The sequence below is a fragment of the Penicillium roqueforti genome (assembly GCF_015533775.1).
Source record: "Penicillium roqueforti strain LCP96 04111 chromosome Unknown scaffold_42, whole genome shotgun sequence".
Lineage (NCBI taxonomy): Eukaryota > Fungi > Ascomycota > Eurotiomycetes > Eurotiales > Aspergillaceae > Penicillium > Penicillium roqueforti.
In genome coordinates, this window is record NW_024067606.1 from 74,822 (window position 1) to 91,359 (window position 16,538).

Sequence of the window (16,538 nt, forward strand, 5' to 3'; positions counted from 1 at the left end):
TCTACACTTTTGGCATTTTAATTCGGGGTTTTTCTTTTTTTTAAAAAAAATCTTTTTGTGAGAGAACAGGAATATGGATTCTGTCTCTACAAATCATATATGCATGGGTCTGTTTTACTGGTTTGGCTTACAGGAACCATGGGTGTTATTTAAGGAGTTTCGCTGGTCAATTCGATTATTCTCGACTTGATAGATGAGATGCAATGCGTTTTCTAGGAATCAGTGATATCAAACATTTAGCTATGATAATTTAAAGTGTGTACAATTAATTTAAATTTTCTTGTTTATGCGTATCATTCAGGATATATATACTTTAAAAAGGGCACCTTGACGGTGTAGACTTTCAGCGCGGATATATGGTTATAGATGCTCGAGTAATAGATTAAAGATACAGAAAGAACTAGAATATGCTTGTGTGTCGCTCAAATTGTATATTCTGTACATTTTATTCTCCTTGCTTTTGGGTCGTACTGCATGATATATTAACATTATAGCTTGGCGAAGACATTGACCACAGTACCGCTCATATCAACAAGAGTGCTCTTGTTCTGCAGCCAAGCCTCAATACCGCGGCGACCATTCTCCACGCCCAGACCGCTCTTCTTCCAGCCACCGACGGCCATCTCAGCAGGGCTCTCGCCCCACGTGTTAACCCAGGTAATACCAGCCTGCAGCTGGTCAATGACGCGGTGAGCCTGGTTCAAATCCTTAGTGAAGACACCAGCAGCGAGACCGAGTTCAGTGGTGTTGGCGCGTCGCACGGCTTCCTCGACGGTGTCATAGTACAGGATGGACATAACGGGACCGAAGATCTCCTCTTTAACAATTGTCATGGAGTCAGTGCAATCGGTGAAGATGGTCGGCTGGACCCAGAAACCGGCCTGCAGATCCTTGGGCACCGAGGGCTTCTCGACACCGCCACAGAGCAGGGTGGCGCGGTCAGACTCAATACCGTGGCGAATGTATGCAACGACCTTGTCGTAGTGGGCTTTGGAGCTGAGGGGACCGAAGTTGGTCTGCTCGTCAAAGAGCGGGCCAGCCCGCACATATTGGATCTTCTCGAGCAGGCTCTTCTCGAAAGCAGCCTTCATGGTGCGCGGGACGAAGACCCGGGTGCCGTTGGTGCAGACCTGACCCGTGCTGTAGAAGTTGGCCATCATGGCGCCATTGACGGCGCTTTCCAGCTCAGCGTCTGGGCAGACAATCAAGGGACTCTTGCCGCCGAGCTCCATTGTCACGTATTTCATGTTGCCCGAAGCAGTGCCTGCGACCTTCATACCGGTTGCCACTTGGCCGGTGAAGGAGACCTTGGCGATGAGTGGATGGCCAGTCAGATAGGCGCCGACATCGCCGGCACCGTTGATCACATTGAAGACACCGTCGGGAAGGCCGGCCTCGGTATAGATTTCTGCAAGGGTCTGACCGTGAAGCGGGGTGTATTCACTGGGTTTATAGATCATTGTGTTACCGGCGGCCAAACAAGCAGCAGATTTCCAGAGGGCACTAAATATACTAGTCAGCTTTTTTTTTTCTCTGCTGTTGCAAGCGCAGGATCGGGGAAATTACATTTGGATGGGGTAGTTCCAGGCACCAATGCCGGCACACACACCCAGAGGGGACTTCTTGGTGTATACCCAGGCATCCTCACGAAGTTGAGTGGTTTCACCGTTCAGACCACCGCCACCAATGAAGTTGGCATAGTACTCCAAAACATCGGCGCCAGTCGTGACGTCGACGGTACTAGTCTCAGTATAAGCCTTGCCGGAGTCCAAAGTCTCGACGCGCGCAATTTCATCGTTCCGCTCCCGTAGCAGTGCAGCGGCCTTTTGGAGAATTCGGGCGCGACCAATCAGCGGGGTCTGCGCCCACGAGGGGAATGCGCGATGGGCAGCATTAATAGCGGCATCAACGTCCGCGTTGGAGGCAATCTGGATGTCGGCCAACGGAGTTGCCGTGGCGGGATTGATAGTCTGGAATGACTTGCCGGAGGTCGCTGCTTGGACCTTACCGTCATAATAGAGCTGACGAGGAGGGAAAGAGAGCGACATGATTGTGTATATGATTTTCCAGCTATGTAGAAAGCTACAATAGAAGATAAGAGAGGCGGAAATAACACACACCGCCTTAGAATTCCACAAAAGGGAAAAAGCGGAGCTATGTAATCCTTTCCGGTTTTATGTACTCGGTACTCGGCCGCATAGCATAACTAGTACGTAACAGCCAAGTACCAAGTACGCCATCCCCGTCAGCGGCTGACGGTGGCTGAAACGGCATCGTCCTGGCGCGGGGTTGTTATCTTTTGGCCTTTGAGCTTCTTCTTGCTCTCTCCGGTTAGAAAGTCCCCGGGAAGTTCATACTAAGAAAGGCATTTCTTCGCCAGCGGGAAAGTCGACGTACTCTATCTACGGAATCGCGCATCGGAAGCGAATTCCTATCATGGACCGGCCTCCTCTTTTCCCCAATCTGCCGAGATTAACTCGAATGCAGGAAGTATGCCGATAAAGGGCTGATACTCGGCTGGTAAGAGTCGGTGGACCTCATTATCCGGCTCATCTCGACTTCTCTCCACTTTTAGTGATCGCCACCACTCAGAGACCCCAAGATTCGCTGAGTCTGACGGAAAGAAAAAAAAAAGAAAAAAAAGCCCGAAAAAAGGTTTGGACGAAGCTGAGCAATCCTTGGAGATTGGATCGAAAGGTTTTATCCGATCAGACCACCCTCCGAACAGTTTGGATATTTCTCTTTTAGAGACCGTCCTTTCTTCTCCAATCTTCTCCAAACATTCTCCTCACTATATCGGTCCTTGCCTATTCCCCCGGTATTCAATATGGCCACCACTAACGAGCTCCTCGCCGCCGATGTTAACAGCTACGACTACATCGTCGTTGGCGGCGGTACCGCCGGCTGTGTGATTGCGGCTCGTCTGGCCGAGTACCTCCCGAACAAGCGCACTCTGGTTATTGAGGGAGGTCCTAGTGATTTCATGGATGATCGCGTTCTGAACTTGAAGGAATGGCTCAGTCTGCTCGGAGGCGAGCTTGACTACGACTACGGTACTACTGAGCAACCAATGGGTAAGAAACTTATCTTTTCTAAATTTCTAAAAGAGCTTATGCTGACTATCCCCGAAGGTAACAGTAATATCCGTCACTCCCGTGCAAAGGTCCTGGGTGGTTGCTCTAGCCACAACACTCTCATCTCTTTCCGTCCCTTCGAGTATGATTGCCGTCAATGGGTGTCCAAAGGATGTAAGGGCTGGGACTTTGAGACCTTTACCCGCATAATTGATAACCTGCGCAACACCATCCAGCCGGTGCATGCCCGCCACCGTAACCAGCTGTGCAAGGACTGGATCCAGGCCTGCTCTAGCGCTATGAACATCCCCGTCATTGAGAACTTCAACGATGACATCCGCAAGACCGGTGAGCTGACTGAGGGTGTCGGCTTCTTTAACATCTCCTACAACCCCGATGACGGCCGCCGCAGCAGCGCCAGTGTCGCTTATATCCACCCCATTCTCCGTGGGGATGAGAAGCGTCCTAACTTGACCATTCTCACCAACGCTTGGGTTAACAAGATCAACATTGAGGGTGATACCGTGACCGGCGTTGATGTTACTCTCCAGTCTGGTGTCAAGCACACTCTACGTGCCCAGAAGGAGACCATTCTGTGTGCCGGGGCTGTCGACACCCCTCGTCTGATGCTGCTCTCCGGTCTTGGTCCGCGTGAGCAGCTGTCCGCACTCGGCATTCCCGTCGTGAAGGATATTCCCGGTGTTGGTGAGAACCTGCTAGACCACCCCGAGAGCATCATCATGTGGGAGCTCAACAGCCCCGTGGATCACAACATGACCACCATGGACTCTGATGCCGGTATCTTCTTGCGCCGCGAGCTGCCCGACGCCGCCGGATTCGACGGCAAGATCGCCGACGTGATGATGCACTGCTACCAGATTCCGTTCACCCTGAACACCACTCGCCTCGGTTACGACGAGCCCCTGAACGCCTTCTGCATGACCCCCAACATTCCCCGTCCCCGCTCCCGTGGTCGTATCTTCTTGACCTCCGCCGATCCCTCCGTGAAGCCCTCGTTGGACTTCCGCTACTTCACCGACCCCGAGGGCTACGATGCCGCCACCATCGTGGCAGGCCTCAAGGCCGCTCGTGAGATTGCCAAGCAGTCCCCCTTCAAGGAGTGGATCAAGCGTGAGGTTGCCCCCGGCCCCAAGGTGCAGACTGATGAAGAGCTGTCCGAGTACGGCCGTCGTGTCGCCCACACCGTGTACCATCCCGCTGGTACTACCAAGATGGGTAACGTTCTCACCGACCCCATGGCGGTTGTAGACCCCACACTGAAGGTCCGCGGCCTGAAGGGCATCCGTATCGCCGATGCCGGTGTCTTCCCTGACATGCCTAGCATCAATCCTATGTTGACGGTCCTGGCCATTGGTGAACGTGCCGCCGAGCTGATTGCTGGCGAGGCCGGTTGGTCCCGCAACCAGCCTCGTCTGTAAAGTAGGGCTTATGACGCGTCAAGGACCTGATATGTATGTAAAAGTTGTTTCTTTAGTTTGGTCTTAATTTGGTGTTATTATAGCATAGGAGCGAGCGGCGCAGGGCGCGGAGGATCGCCTTTGAAGGCATCTTTCCGAGTCTTATTCTCCCCAGCGTCTGCGAGACAGACCTGGTATACAATTGGTTATGGATGAACTTGATATCCAAGAATAAATTTCTTATCACAATTTTTGAAATTGAAAATCTAAATATTGGAACTGAAGATGGATTTCATGTTCAATGCAAAACCACCTCAAAACGCCTATAACCAAGATGAAAGCTATTTAACATGACAGCAATATAAAAAAACCAAGAAACAGATCGCATCTAAGATCGAACACCTTATACCTTCACAGCGCCCTTATCAGTATCGTGGATCTTAGCACCCAGCTTCCATACCTGATCGACTGTCAAGGTCGGCCCAGTGAAGGCATCCTCACTCTCACCCAATATGATGAGATCGGCATCAGCACCGCTTTCTAACGTCCCCTTAACACCCTCCAAGCCAAGCAGACGTGCCGGCGCAGCAGTGACAGCATTGATCGCCGCAGCCGTCGACGCACCCGACCAACGACGGAAGTTGTTAACACACTCGATAAGCGTCGCTGAAGATCCAGCAATCTTATCCGAGCCCTCCAGCGTCAACCGCGCACCGCTTTTAACAATCCGTTCCCCATTAGTCCACTCATAGACACCGTCAGGCAGACCACACAGACGCATAGCATCGGTAACCAAGATCAATCCATCCGGGTGCGCATTGTACGCGATCTTGATGGAAGTGGGATGCAAATGGATGCCGTCGGCGATCACTCCGTAAAACGGCCTACGGCGCTCACTCTGTCCCAGCAGACCGAAGATACCTGGGTTGCGGTGGTAGAAGGGCCGCATGGCATTGAACAGGTGGGTGACCATGCGGGCACCCTTGTGCGTGGCTGCGACAGCCTGTTCATAGGTTGCATCGGAGTGGCCGGTGGAGTAGATGATGTTGCGCTTGGTGATTTCGGGAATGTGGGCCATCATGTTGCCGACTTCGGGGGCAGCTGTGATCATCTTGATTGGGCTGGCGCTGCCCATGTTCTCTTCGCCATAGCAGTAGATGATGTCGTCGAAGGTTTCCGCGGCGCGCAGCACTTCGGGCTTGTGGATACCGTTGCGGTTAGGGCTGATGAAGGGGCCTTCAGCGTGTGCGCCTAGTGACTCGGCGCCGTCTTGGGGCTTATGAGTTCCTGCTGTGGGGCCGAGGGAGGGGAGGACCTGAAATATGGATTAGTATTTCTTATTCTCTTCCCTGGATACTTTGCGCTCTGCTTACCTTCCAGTACACCTCGGGGGTGGAGCTCACGAGCGTCGGCAGGTAAGAAGTGACACCGGTTCGGGCCAATCCTCGGTTTACCATGCGCAAACCCTCATCGTATTCCTCCTTCGTTTCACAGGGTACGGAGAAATCAAAGCCATGAGCACCGTTCAACTGGACATCGATCATGCCCGGGGCAATGATACGGCCACCGAGGTCGATGATCTCATCGGGGGACAGGTGCAATCCATAGAAAGCCTCTTGATCCTTGAGGATCTTTCCGGTCAGAGAGTCAATCCATAGATCTCGCTCGACCAAGTTCGAGCCGCACACCAGGCGACAATTGGTGAACTTGGTAATGCGCGGGGTAGAAGTCTTGCCCGGCATTATGAATGTTCTTATCAGATCAGATTAAGTTGGGTAGTTCGAGCTCGAGGGAAAGAAAACACAAGAAGAAGGGGGGGAAACCCAAGTACATAAAGATCTAGACACAATGATGTAACAGTAGACTGCGTGACATTCGGCATGCCGATGTGGTATACAACATAGCCCATAGTAACTGTTATCGTTGCTTATCGGCCTTATCGTTACGTGTAATCTCCCGTACGTATCAATACTCGGCCCGTAAATTACCAAAACCGGCCTTGACAATACCGTCACGGCCCAACTGCTACACTCCGCATGCGGGTCGTTTCCCTTCCCTTCTCTTTCTCAATGCAACATCTCTCGTCGTCGCATTGCAAAGTGGATGAACATGACATTTCCTATTATATTATGACTCTTTTCTAATTTCCCTGGTTTGCGCTTCTCCAGATGACTCCATATTTCCATGTTTCCTTATCTCCCTTGACATTGTCGCATTGAAAATGGTTACTAAGATGAGGCAAACCGGGAGACTCGGTTAAGTTGCATATTAATTTATCTACTAAAAGTCCTTAGCTTCGTCCTAGTCCTCTTCTTATTTAGACTTTCTCTTGGCAAAGGGATTAGCTATCTACATTCTTCACCATTCTTCAGGCTGTTTCTCACGTGGCGAACATTCTTTCGGCCCCTTGGCTCGCTTGTTGATCGCTACAGCTTTTTTACCCCTGTAGATCTTTGTTCTCTACAACCATGACTGAGCCGGGGAAGCAAAAAGCTGAGAAGCACACGGATTTGCCGACACATGCAATGTCTGCGTCCGTATCTACTCCGCAGGACCCGGAGTCAGGTGTGGACCAGGCAGTGATAGGTCCCGCTTGGATGTACAAGCCACTATTCAAGATTGGCAAATGGGAGGCACCTTACTTTGCCTCACCCGAAATGCAACTATATTTGGTGTCATTTGTCTGCTTCTTATGTCCCGGCATGTTCAATGCCGTTAGCGGTCTCGGTGGCGGCGGTCAAGTGAACACCCACGATGTGAACAACGCCAACACTGCACTATACAGCACTTTCGCAGTCGTCGGCTTCTTCGCCGGCTCCATTGCCAATCGCATTGGTCTAAGGCTCACCCTCTCCGTCGGCGGGTTCGGGTACTTTCTTTATGTTGCCTCGCTCCTCTCGTACAATATCAACCAAAATGCGGGCTTCCTCATTTTCGCCGGAGCCCTGCTCGGTGTATGTGCTGGTCTGCTGTGGTGTGCTCAGGGCGCGGTCATGTTGAGTTATCCACATGAGCATGAGAAGGGAAAGTACATTGCTATCTTCTGGGTGATTTTCAATTTGGGTGGTGTCATCGGTAGCTTGGTACGTTCACTTGCATATCTCGAATCCTCAGAAACAATATATTGATATCCACAGATCCCTCTCGGTCAAAATATGCACTCGACCGCCGGCAACGTCAACAATGGCACCTACATTGCCTTCCTTGTTCTAATGGCTATTGGTTTCGTTCTCTGCTGGTGTCTCGTCGATTGCAAGTACGTCAAGCGCAAGGATGGCTCGCGTGTTATCGTGATCAAGAACCCGACCTGGAAGTCCGAGTTTTTGGGTCTTTGGGAGACACTGATCCACGATTCGTACATCGTCCTGATGTTCCCCATGTTTCTAGCCAGCAACTGGTTCTACGCATACCATTTCAACGCAGTCAATCTCGCCTATTTCAATGTTCGCACTCGAGCCCTAAACAGTCTTCTGTACTGGCTGATGCAGATGGTGGGTGCGTTTATCTTCGGCAAGCTGTTGGATTTGAAGGGTCTCTCGCGTCCGTGGCGCGCCAAAATCAACTTTGGCATTCTGCTCGCTGTTACCATGGGCATCTGGGGCGGAGGATACGCATTCCAGAAGCGCTATACCCGCGAAACCAAGGGTCTCGGCACGGATTTCACCGATCGCGGCTACATTGGACCCATGTTCCTGTACATGTTCTACGGATTCTACGACGCCGCTTTTCAGACCTGCACTTATTGGTACATGGGTTCTCTCTCCAACAATAGCCGCAAGTTGGCCAATTTCGCTGGTTTCTACAAGGGAATCCAATCTGCTGGCGCTGCCGGAATGTGGAGGTAAGCAACCATTGCTCTTTTTGCTCTATTCTTCACTAACAAACATACTTTCAGCTTGGATGCAAATGAGACCGCGTACATGACCGAATTTGCCTCTTGCTGGGGTATTCTGGTCGGTAGTATGCTTATTGCCTCACCTGTGATTTTCCTCAAGGTCAAGGACAGCACTGCCGTCGAGGACGATCTGCGATTCTCCGACGAAACCGCCGCCGACGTGCGGGGCCATACCAACGAAATGTCTCCGATAGATAAGCCTCACACTGAAACCCATACCCCTACTGGGACTCTCCCCGACTCTCACGAGGAGACTACCAAATAATGAGTTGTCGGCGAGGGGGACAACCCTTACCGGTCATTTATCACCACTCGGTCAATATTCGATTTGATCACCTTTATCACTACAGTGTGACGAAATACAATACCTGCATTTACGAGGCGTGTGACTTTTTTATGCTCGCGAAAAAAATCCTGGCCACAACTGCGCCAGGGACCGTGAGTATCATGTTCAACAAATACTCAATCTCCGTCAACTCCGTTTTCTTTAATAATCTTGTACATGATCTGCGTTGGATTTCTCTGGGTGCATTGGCTCCCATTCGGGTTGTACTTTAGGTCTGCCATGGTCATAGGAGTAGTCTATCTAATGCGTACATAATGTCATATCTGCAAACCACAATGCTATTGAATATATTATCAATATCTAATCAGGTCTGCTCACGACAACTCACCAAACCCAGAAGCCTTTGTAGCCGTAGGCAACGGTACCGAAGCCTGGGTATGAGTCGCCGTCTTAGGGCCAGTCGAGCCAGAATTCTGCTTCACCTTGTCTTCTCCCTTGGTCAATTCCCACCCATTCAGAGTACGATTAAACAGCTGCAACGCAGCCACCGGCTGATAGTACGGCACCTCATGACCAGACTCATAAACACGGGTGAAAGAGAAGTTACCATACTCCCTCGTCTCGCCATACTCGACACCATCGACGAGGAAGGGCGCATAACCGGCCTTCTGGAACTGCTTGCTGTGCTTGTACTTCGCCGCGAGGGAGATGGCCTCGCCGCCGAACCAGTTGCAGATGTAGTCTGCGTCGCCGTAGATGAGAGCGACGCGGACGGGACGGGAGAGGATATCCTCTAGGTCTTCGAGGAAGTTGGGCCAGACGAAGTCGCCGGTTTGCTGGAAGGCGAAGTAGACTTCGTTGTTGGATTGCGTGTAGTTTATGTCGACGCCTAGGGCGTTCAGGACCGAGTCTTTGGCGAGGTAGTTTATGTAGTAGCCTTCTGGGGTTGGGTCGTCGCTCGGGTGGCGGATGTCATAGGCGCCTCGCTCGCCGAAGACGTAGTAGGGGCTCTCTAGAGTTAGGGATTGTGTCAGTTCTGGGTAGATTTTATATGGAGTCGGGGTATATCATACCGACGTTATCTCGGCACATGTTGGTTGCCTCGGTGCAGAGTGCGAGGTCGGATAGCGAGGTGCGGTTTGTAAGCTTGCAGGTTGCGATTTGGTCCTGGCAGCCGTTTGGCATTTCGTTGGCGAATCTCATGTAGTTGTAAACTGTCTCGTTGACCTGCATTATTTGTTAGTGTGAAATTAGTATCATGGTAACTTTGAAGACTTACAGCCTTGATCCCATAGGTGTTGTTCACGGCAAATTCAGGGTAGTGCCTGGCTTGAATTCCTTCATCGATGATACCATTGATGATACCCAAGGTGTTGAAGTCGAGTTGAATGCCGTGCTGGGTGCCGTTGGCAATCTTAAGGTTCTCTTCATAGAAGTGATCGAAGAACTGCCAGTGTTAGAACTTCAACAAAATAGGAGCTACTGGTTGACTCACGGCAGGGCCATAATGCCTTGAAGAAGTCAGCAAGGATATATCAATATCTCGAACAGACGAACTCACCCTCCATAGCTTTCGGTCCACAAATTGAAACTCTTCGACTTGATCTTCGAATCCAGCTTGGGCAGACCACCCAGGAATCCCTGCAGGACTTCCCAGGTAGCTTTGGCAGCGAGTACAGTTGTATCAATTGCGGTAGCGTTGATGACTGGATAGCGACCATCAATTCCTGCAAAGGACGGGTCTTCATATGAACCTGTGATAGGGTTAAGAGTGCCGGCCGCTTTCTCAGCGTAGGAGAAACCTGTGATTATATTAGCCAGATGACCTAGAAAGAGAATAGAATAGAAAGATATCCATACCAACACCCAATGGCTGAGAGATGAATAGCAAATTCGAGACCTCATTCCACGAATTCTTGTTGATATAAGATTCATTATTCTTGTTGACACCACACGGACCCAATTCCTCGAACAATCCAATCAAAGAGTCACTGCCCGGTCCACCATTTAACCACAAGGTGATTGGCGCATTTTCAGGGTCATGGCGAGCCTCGAAAAACCAGAAGAAAGTGTGCTCTGTGGGTGAGAGGTCCACATAACCCGAATAGGAGTTGACACCGGGGGTAGTTTCACAAACACCCTCTTTGCCAGGCTCTTTATAGCGAATGGTGACATTATTAGCCGTCTTGATAGTCTTGACGTGTGTTGGATGCTTGGGCAGCTGGCGACGGATGAGGGCCTCCAAGCCCTCCAAGCTATCTGAGGGCACGGCAAGCGCCGCCACAGCCGGTAATAATGGAATCCAGTGGGAGACACGCATAATGGGCTATTTGTTTACCGTTACGAGTGAGGATTACCGGGGCGTGCTCGGGATAACTTATAGTCCCAGAAGAGGGGAAGTAAACAAGAATCGTGCATGATAAGCAGCTCACGCAATCGACGATTGGCAGGGAAAGCTGAATGCTAAGCCGGGTATTTACTTGATCTCCGTGGGAGCTCCGGAGAAGGTAGCATCCCCGTTAAGAGGGGAAAAGAGTCAAAGCTCCACCAACTCAGGGTGAGAGGTTCAGTTATTCGACTAGGTTAGGCGGGGAGGGAAAAGATCGACGGCGCTAGATTATACCCTGTAGGCTGTGATCGAATAGCAAAAGACCAGGCATCTCCATGGGCTGATGCCAAGAGCTGTTGGGCTCCGAGACAAGGATGTCGTCTTCCGTAAAGCAAACTATTATGACGTGCTATGTTTGATAGTGTATTAATATGTTGAGAAAGTAGATTGAGTCATATAAAGGTGGTATTGTCTGCACTGCAGGTGGTAGGAATAGGCCTCGAGGACCGGGTTACTAGGGTTAGTAGAATCCACCTAGCTATGAACGTATTGCGGAGAGTGAAAGAGCCAATTTACCTGGCTTGAGTAGAGTGTCACAGTAGGCTGTGTTCACAATAAGCAATCTATATAGCTTGGCCCCATCACTAGCGAACTCATCTATCAGATGCCAAGGCGTGTTACTCCAGAGCCAGTCGTTCTTGGATAAGTCCGAAACAGGCTAATCGATAGCCTTGGGGTTTTAAAGTTGACGAAGCAGAAGTTTATCTGACGTTTTATATGCCAGATGGGATAGTTTAAATACAAGAGTGCGATCAATTCAAGATGCAGAAGATGAGGAGAGAGGAGAAGTGGGGGAATATGTAACCGGAGTTGAATGCAAACCAATCAAACAAGCAAATGAAACAAATGAAACAAATGAAGCAAACAAGGCAAACAAGGCAAATTAAACAACAATCCGTACCCTATTGATGATGACAGTAAATGTAATCACTCCGTATATATATATATATAGTTGTGGTTATGCATACTAATATGATTCGTATATATGATTATGTATACTCCGTAAAAAGCCATAAATATAAAGAACTGTTAGAAGCCTGCATCAGACAATCATATTATACTTTAACTAGCCACCGGTTTCAAAATGGACTGCTTCTAGAGTTGCCGATCTCACTCGAGCTAGGGTTGCCGATAATTTCCTATTATTCTCTTTCTCTAGGACTAAACACGAACTGCCCCAATACCCACATCCTGCCGAGTCTCGTATTTGCCGATTTGCCACGTTTCACACTCCTAACAATCTGGATGTCTACTCCGTACTCCGTACCTAGATAGATGCCTCACTTGGTAGATAACTAGAACCGGAAGAACCATTGATGCGAAATTAATTGGTCTCAGAGTTCTAAAGTTTGGTGGTTTGATTTGATTCATTTCCCGATGCATTGGTGGATGATAATTGGCTGGTTTCATGTATCAAGTGGGAATGAGTGGGAATATGCCGAATAAAGACCCCCTGGCTACCGCGTACTAATACTAACAAGCCCCATAATGAGGACAAATAGAATTACGCAGCAATTTCCTCTCTTCTCCGATACATCTTTGTCGAAAGGGGCCATCAGATCGTTTATTTCGCTGGGTTACAGTGTTTCACTGGTGAAACATCTCCAGACTTCAATGTTCCCAGAGTAAGTCAGATCCACTTCTATTGATTCTCTTTCTGATCCGATATAAAGTAGTACCTTGCATAATCACACCAGCCATCTTCACCATGACTAAACCCGGGCTGGTTGCGATTGTGATTTTATAAATGGATAGGGGCATTGCACTATATCAAGCTCGAAAAATTGTCTAAAGTGTGCATCCTCGATTGTATACTTGGGACGAGTGTTAGATCACCATGGACTCTATGGAGACTCATGCGACGCCCAAGGATGCTGAGAATGAGCAATCAATCACTCAGAGAACATCCAGTCCTTACCCATCCCATCCCATTGCCCAGCTCCAGGGCCCGTTTGAGGAATCAATTGTGGAAACCACCGATGGTTCTGTAAATAAATGGGTTGTGGACATCGACGCGCAAACACGGCGGCGCGATCTACTAGAGAATGACGAATACGAGCGGCTTTGTGGGCGAAAATGGCGCCAAAGGGCATCTGAAAAGTGAAAACTCATCCTCCTGTCAAGCATGATCAAATCGAACTAATCCAACCATACAGATACCATCCATTCTGGAAATTGATTTCCCAAATGGTCTTCGGAGTTCATCTCCTGGCCAAGAGTCTAGCGAAATCCGAAGACTCAGTCATGAGAATTCTACAGAAACATGTGGATGAGTTAGATGGCTTTCTGGAAAGGACCACTGAAGACTTTATGATCGTCCGACTAGACGTTCGCACTCGAATTCAGTATCTCAGAGTACCGCTAGGAAATCTCGATGTCTTCGATGAGATGCTGGAAGACCGGAATTTCCGGCTATCGATTGTCGCCTATAACGATCAGATCGAACATTCTATTGAGAGATTCACCCTTTCCATCACGGACTCGCTCAAAGACCTACAAAAGGCGAAGGAGGCTATGAGTGCACTATGGTTCTACTTCCGGAAACTTACAGACGAGGATTGCTTCAAGTCCGAGAGCCTCAAGCTTTTTCATCAGGCCATGATGGACAACATGGAGGGCTGGATTGTCGCTATCTCAAAACTTCGTCGACGGGGCACTGCTCTCCAAAAGGCCCTGACCCAACTTGGCTTGGCGACTACAGAAATGCAACGACGAGTCGGAGTAGCAAGTAGAAAGGATGTGGTGAGTTAGGCTTGATTGGGCCTTAAGATTCTAGCGCTAACTATCACAGCGATCATTTATTAAACAGACCAGCAAGACCGCAAATCGAAACAAATCAATCAAACAAAGACTGTTCGATAAAGGACGCCCCAAATCAGAAAAACCACTTCCTCGCGATCCATTATCGAAGCCAAAGAGGACATCAACGGCTTCTAAACAGGTTGAGAATCCTTCTGCTCCAGCTAGAGCTCAAACCGACACTCCTACGGATCTACCCATCCCGAGCGATGGCATTCGGCGCAGGATCATGAGTCGGGCTAGATCATGCAGTGCTCTTATAGCAGAAGCCAGCGCAGGCGCCGGCACCGAATCACCACCTCCCCTCCCATCAACATCCGGAAAGCTCAAACGCAAGCTCTCCAAGCCCTTCCTACTCAAACGATCCGCCAGCGTGAAAATCGACTTGACCCAAAGTCGACCGAAAACAGCACCATCACAACCCTCACGACTTTCACGCAATATCTCCATAGAACAGCTCCGAGCATTCTGCTCCACACCACGCCCTCAAACCGGACAATCTAGAGTCAAATCACCCACACAAGCGCGACAGGAGGCCCACAACCAACTCACGAATGGCCGAGAGAACATGAAGGAGCAGATATCCCAATTCCTCAAGACGGACCGCGTGGTCGAAGCATGGGATAACGTATCCAAGAACACATGCTGTACACTCCCGATTACCAAGACAAAAGACTGGCCTAGCAGCGTCTTCCAAGCCAAGTCTTCCACCCTAGAAAATAAGGGCAACGACACAAACCCGGACCTGGACAGACAGATGTCTTGGATACAGGGGAAATTCGACGTATTACCTACATACTCATTCAAAACAAAACCTGACATGTCGCCCCGGATCCATGTTCTATCGGTGCAGATGACCCATGACAACGCTAATGGGGTGACTGAGCGAGAGGCGAGTTTGGATTTGAAAAGTGAATTCGGGTCGAGTATTACTGCGTTGCCGGTTGTACCGTCATCCATTCCACCGGTTAGTTGATAAGAGGGTTTTCGATATTCATGGTTGTTGACATTATTATATAGATTGCACTGGAGCATCGATCTAGATTGATTGACTGTGCTCAAGGTTGAGTATATATGAAAGTGTAGTACATTGGACTTATAGAGATATATAATTATAGAGAATTAAAGTGAATATGCATAGCCATGTGTATTAATAATATAATATGTAACTAACTATTCGTCTTTCGTATATATACCACGTACTCCGGATTCGTATAGTCTCAGCCCTGCCCGACTGCGCCACAATGGAGATTCTTTCACTTTTCTTTCTCTTTCTCTTCCTTTTTTCTTTATAAAACTTCGAATACATTCCTCTTCCTCTTTCTAGTGATTTCCTTTCTTTTACAAATATAAAAAAAGTACCAAGTACCGGTACCAATCTGCCCCATACACAATAGGGCGGCCAGCCAAGTCACTGTACCTTCCCCAACCCCCCAGACTGCAGCCTAAACTGCCAAGGACCCACCGCTCTCACCAGCCCCCGTTGACGTCGAACATCTCACATCCTTTGGGATTCTTACATTCTTCTCTTTCGGCTTCAGATTCTTCACTTTATTACTTCTGTGGTCGCAAATAATTAGCCCGTCATGCCAGCCCTATATCCTCGATACTGGTAGGTGCTATGATGACTCCCGTCAAGAGACATATCACTGATCCGTTACAGCTCTGGTTACTTTGGGGATAATGACTGCTATTCCACCTGGGACTCTTGGGGTCGCTGGGTAGCGTTCGCCGTGATCGTCGGTGTAGCCTTCCTAATCTTCTTCGGTTTCGCGTGAGTCTTACCTAATTCTCTTCTATGCGATGTCTCGCGATTTTAACAAGCTTGTCACAGATGCTTCAACGCACGCCGTCGCCGAAATCATGGCCAACGCCCTCTCACAGGAACGGGATGGATGGCTCCTCCTCCGGGCCCTCCTCCGCCAAATCAACCCATCTACCAGCAACCCCCATATGGCGACCCCTACTACCAGCAAAATGCGCCCCCTCAATACACCCCGAACCCTCAGAACTACGGCTACTTTGGTGCGCAAAACGCACCACCACAACAGCAAGGCATCGAGTTGCAGCAGCCTCCGAATGCGTACACTGCCAACAGTCCCCACGGATATGCGCCGCCTCCTGGTCCGCCGCCCAACGGCAATAAGGACTAAACTCTACATCATTTTAAAGCTTAATACGCATGGCTTTGAAGGTCTTCCGATATTGCATGCCTCTCGATGAATTTGCCGGAAGTTAATGGTTTACGGCGTTTTTAACTGCGAAATGTGGTCTTTTTTTGGATTTGGTCGCATACCCACATGGGTGGATGTTTTTCCTTTACTACTTAATGCTTCATGTCTTCCATGTCACATTTAACCCAAGTTCAGCTGAATTTAAGTATTTGGTTTGCAGCCTGAGATCCCTGAAACAGCGGGACTTGAGGGTTATAGTTCTATGTTCTCTCGTACATCGTTTCTCTTTAATATATCTTGGACGGTCAAACTTGAACTGAACTGAATTAGAATTGCTCTTTCAAAGCTACCGGCTCTTTTTATTGATTCACTGGGACATCGTGTGATTCGATCACGCGGTTTCGGAGCAGAAGAACAGAAGGTCCAATTGATACATGGTTTGAGATTGGACCAGTTGAACTCGCTAATTTAACAACTCAATTTTCAATTGTAAACCGGTCTCG

At 49.3% G+C, this 16,538-nt stretch overlaps 7 protein-coding genes across 7 annotated transcripts; 4 read left to right on the forward strand and 3 right to left on the reverse strand.

The window, feature by feature from the left end:
- Nucleotides 1–488: 488 nt before the first annotated feature.
- LCP9604111_9141 (betaine-aldehyde dehydrogenase) lies at nt 489–2,048 on the reverse strand (the record flags this gene model as incomplete). The annotated part of the gene is made up of 2 exons (XM_039077363.1): nt 489–1,503; nt 1,567–2,048. 2 exons carry the CDS (start codon nt 2,046–2,048, stop codon nt 489–491), a joined length of 1,497 nt encoding a protein of 498 aa, XP_038924858.1.
- A 779-nt stretch (nt 2,049–2,827) lies between these two features.
- On the forward strand, nt 2,828–4,513 carry LCP9604111_9142 (GMC family oxidoreductase; the record flags this gene model as incomplete). Its single annotated transcript, XM_039077364.1, has 2 exons — nt 2,828–3,074; nt 3,132–4,513. The coding sequence occupies 2 exons, from the start codon at nt 2,828–2,830 to the stop codon at nt 4,511–4,513; spliced, it is 1,629 nt and encodes a 542-aa protein (XP_038924859.1).
- A 382-nt stretch (nt 4,514–4,895) lies between these two features.
- On the reverse strand, nt 4,896–6,234 carry LCP9604111_9143 (N-acetylglucosamine-6-phosphate deacetylase; the record flags this gene model as incomplete). The annotated part of the gene is made up of 2 exons (XM_039077365.1): nt 4,896–5,807; nt 5,866–6,234. The coding sequence occupies 2 exons, from the start codon at nt 6,232–6,234 to the stop codon at nt 4,896–4,898; spliced, it is 1,281 nt and encodes a 426-aa protein (XP_038924860.1).
- A 726-nt stretch (nt 6,235–6,960) lies between these two features.
- Nucleotides 6,961–8,652, forward strand: LCP9604111_9144 (unc-93 family MFS transporter; the record flags this gene model as incomplete). Its single annotated transcript, XM_039077366.1, has 3 exons — nt 6,961–7,575; nt 7,630–8,333; nt 8,388–8,652. 3 exons carry the CDS (start codon nt 6,961–6,963, stop codon nt 8,650–8,652), a joined length of 1,584 nt encoding a protein of 527 aa, XP_038924861.1.
- Nucleotides 8,653–9,047: 395 nt separating this feature from the next.
- Nucleotides 9,048–10,993, reverse strand: LCP9604111_9145 (uncharacterized protein; the record flags this gene model as incomplete). Its single annotated transcript, XM_039077367.1, has 6 exons — nt 9,048–9,685; nt 9,747–9,900; nt 9,953–10,120; nt 10,169–10,184; nt 10,235–10,475; nt 10,534–10,993. The coding sequence occupies 6 exons, from the start codon at nt 10,991–10,993 to the stop codon at nt 9,048–9,050; spliced, it is 1,677 nt and encodes a 558-aa protein (XP_038924862.1).
- Nucleotides 10,994–12,899: 1,906 nt separating this feature from the next.
- Nucleotides 12,900–14,929, forward strand: LCP9604111_9146 (uncharacterized protein; the record flags this gene model as incomplete). Its single annotated transcript, XM_039077368.1, has 4 exons — nt 12,900–13,162; nt 13,219–13,804; nt 13,854–14,828; nt 14,882–14,929. The coding sequence occupies 4 exons, from the start codon at nt 12,900–12,902 to the stop codon at nt 14,927–14,929; spliced, it is 1,872 nt and encodes a 623-aa protein (XP_038924863.1).
- A 518-nt stretch (nt 14,930–15,447) lies between these two features.
- LCP9604111_9147 (resistance to Congo red protein) lies at nt 15,448–16,014 on the forward strand (the record flags this gene model as incomplete). The annotated part of the gene is made up of 3 exons (XM_039077369.1): nt 15,448–15,473; nt 15,525–15,635; nt 15,696–16,014. The coding sequence occupies 3 exons, from the start codon at nt 15,448–15,450 to the stop codon at nt 16,012–16,014; spliced, it is 456 nt and encodes a 151-aa protein (XP_038924864.1).
- Nucleotides 16,015–16,538: the final 524 nt, after the last annotated feature.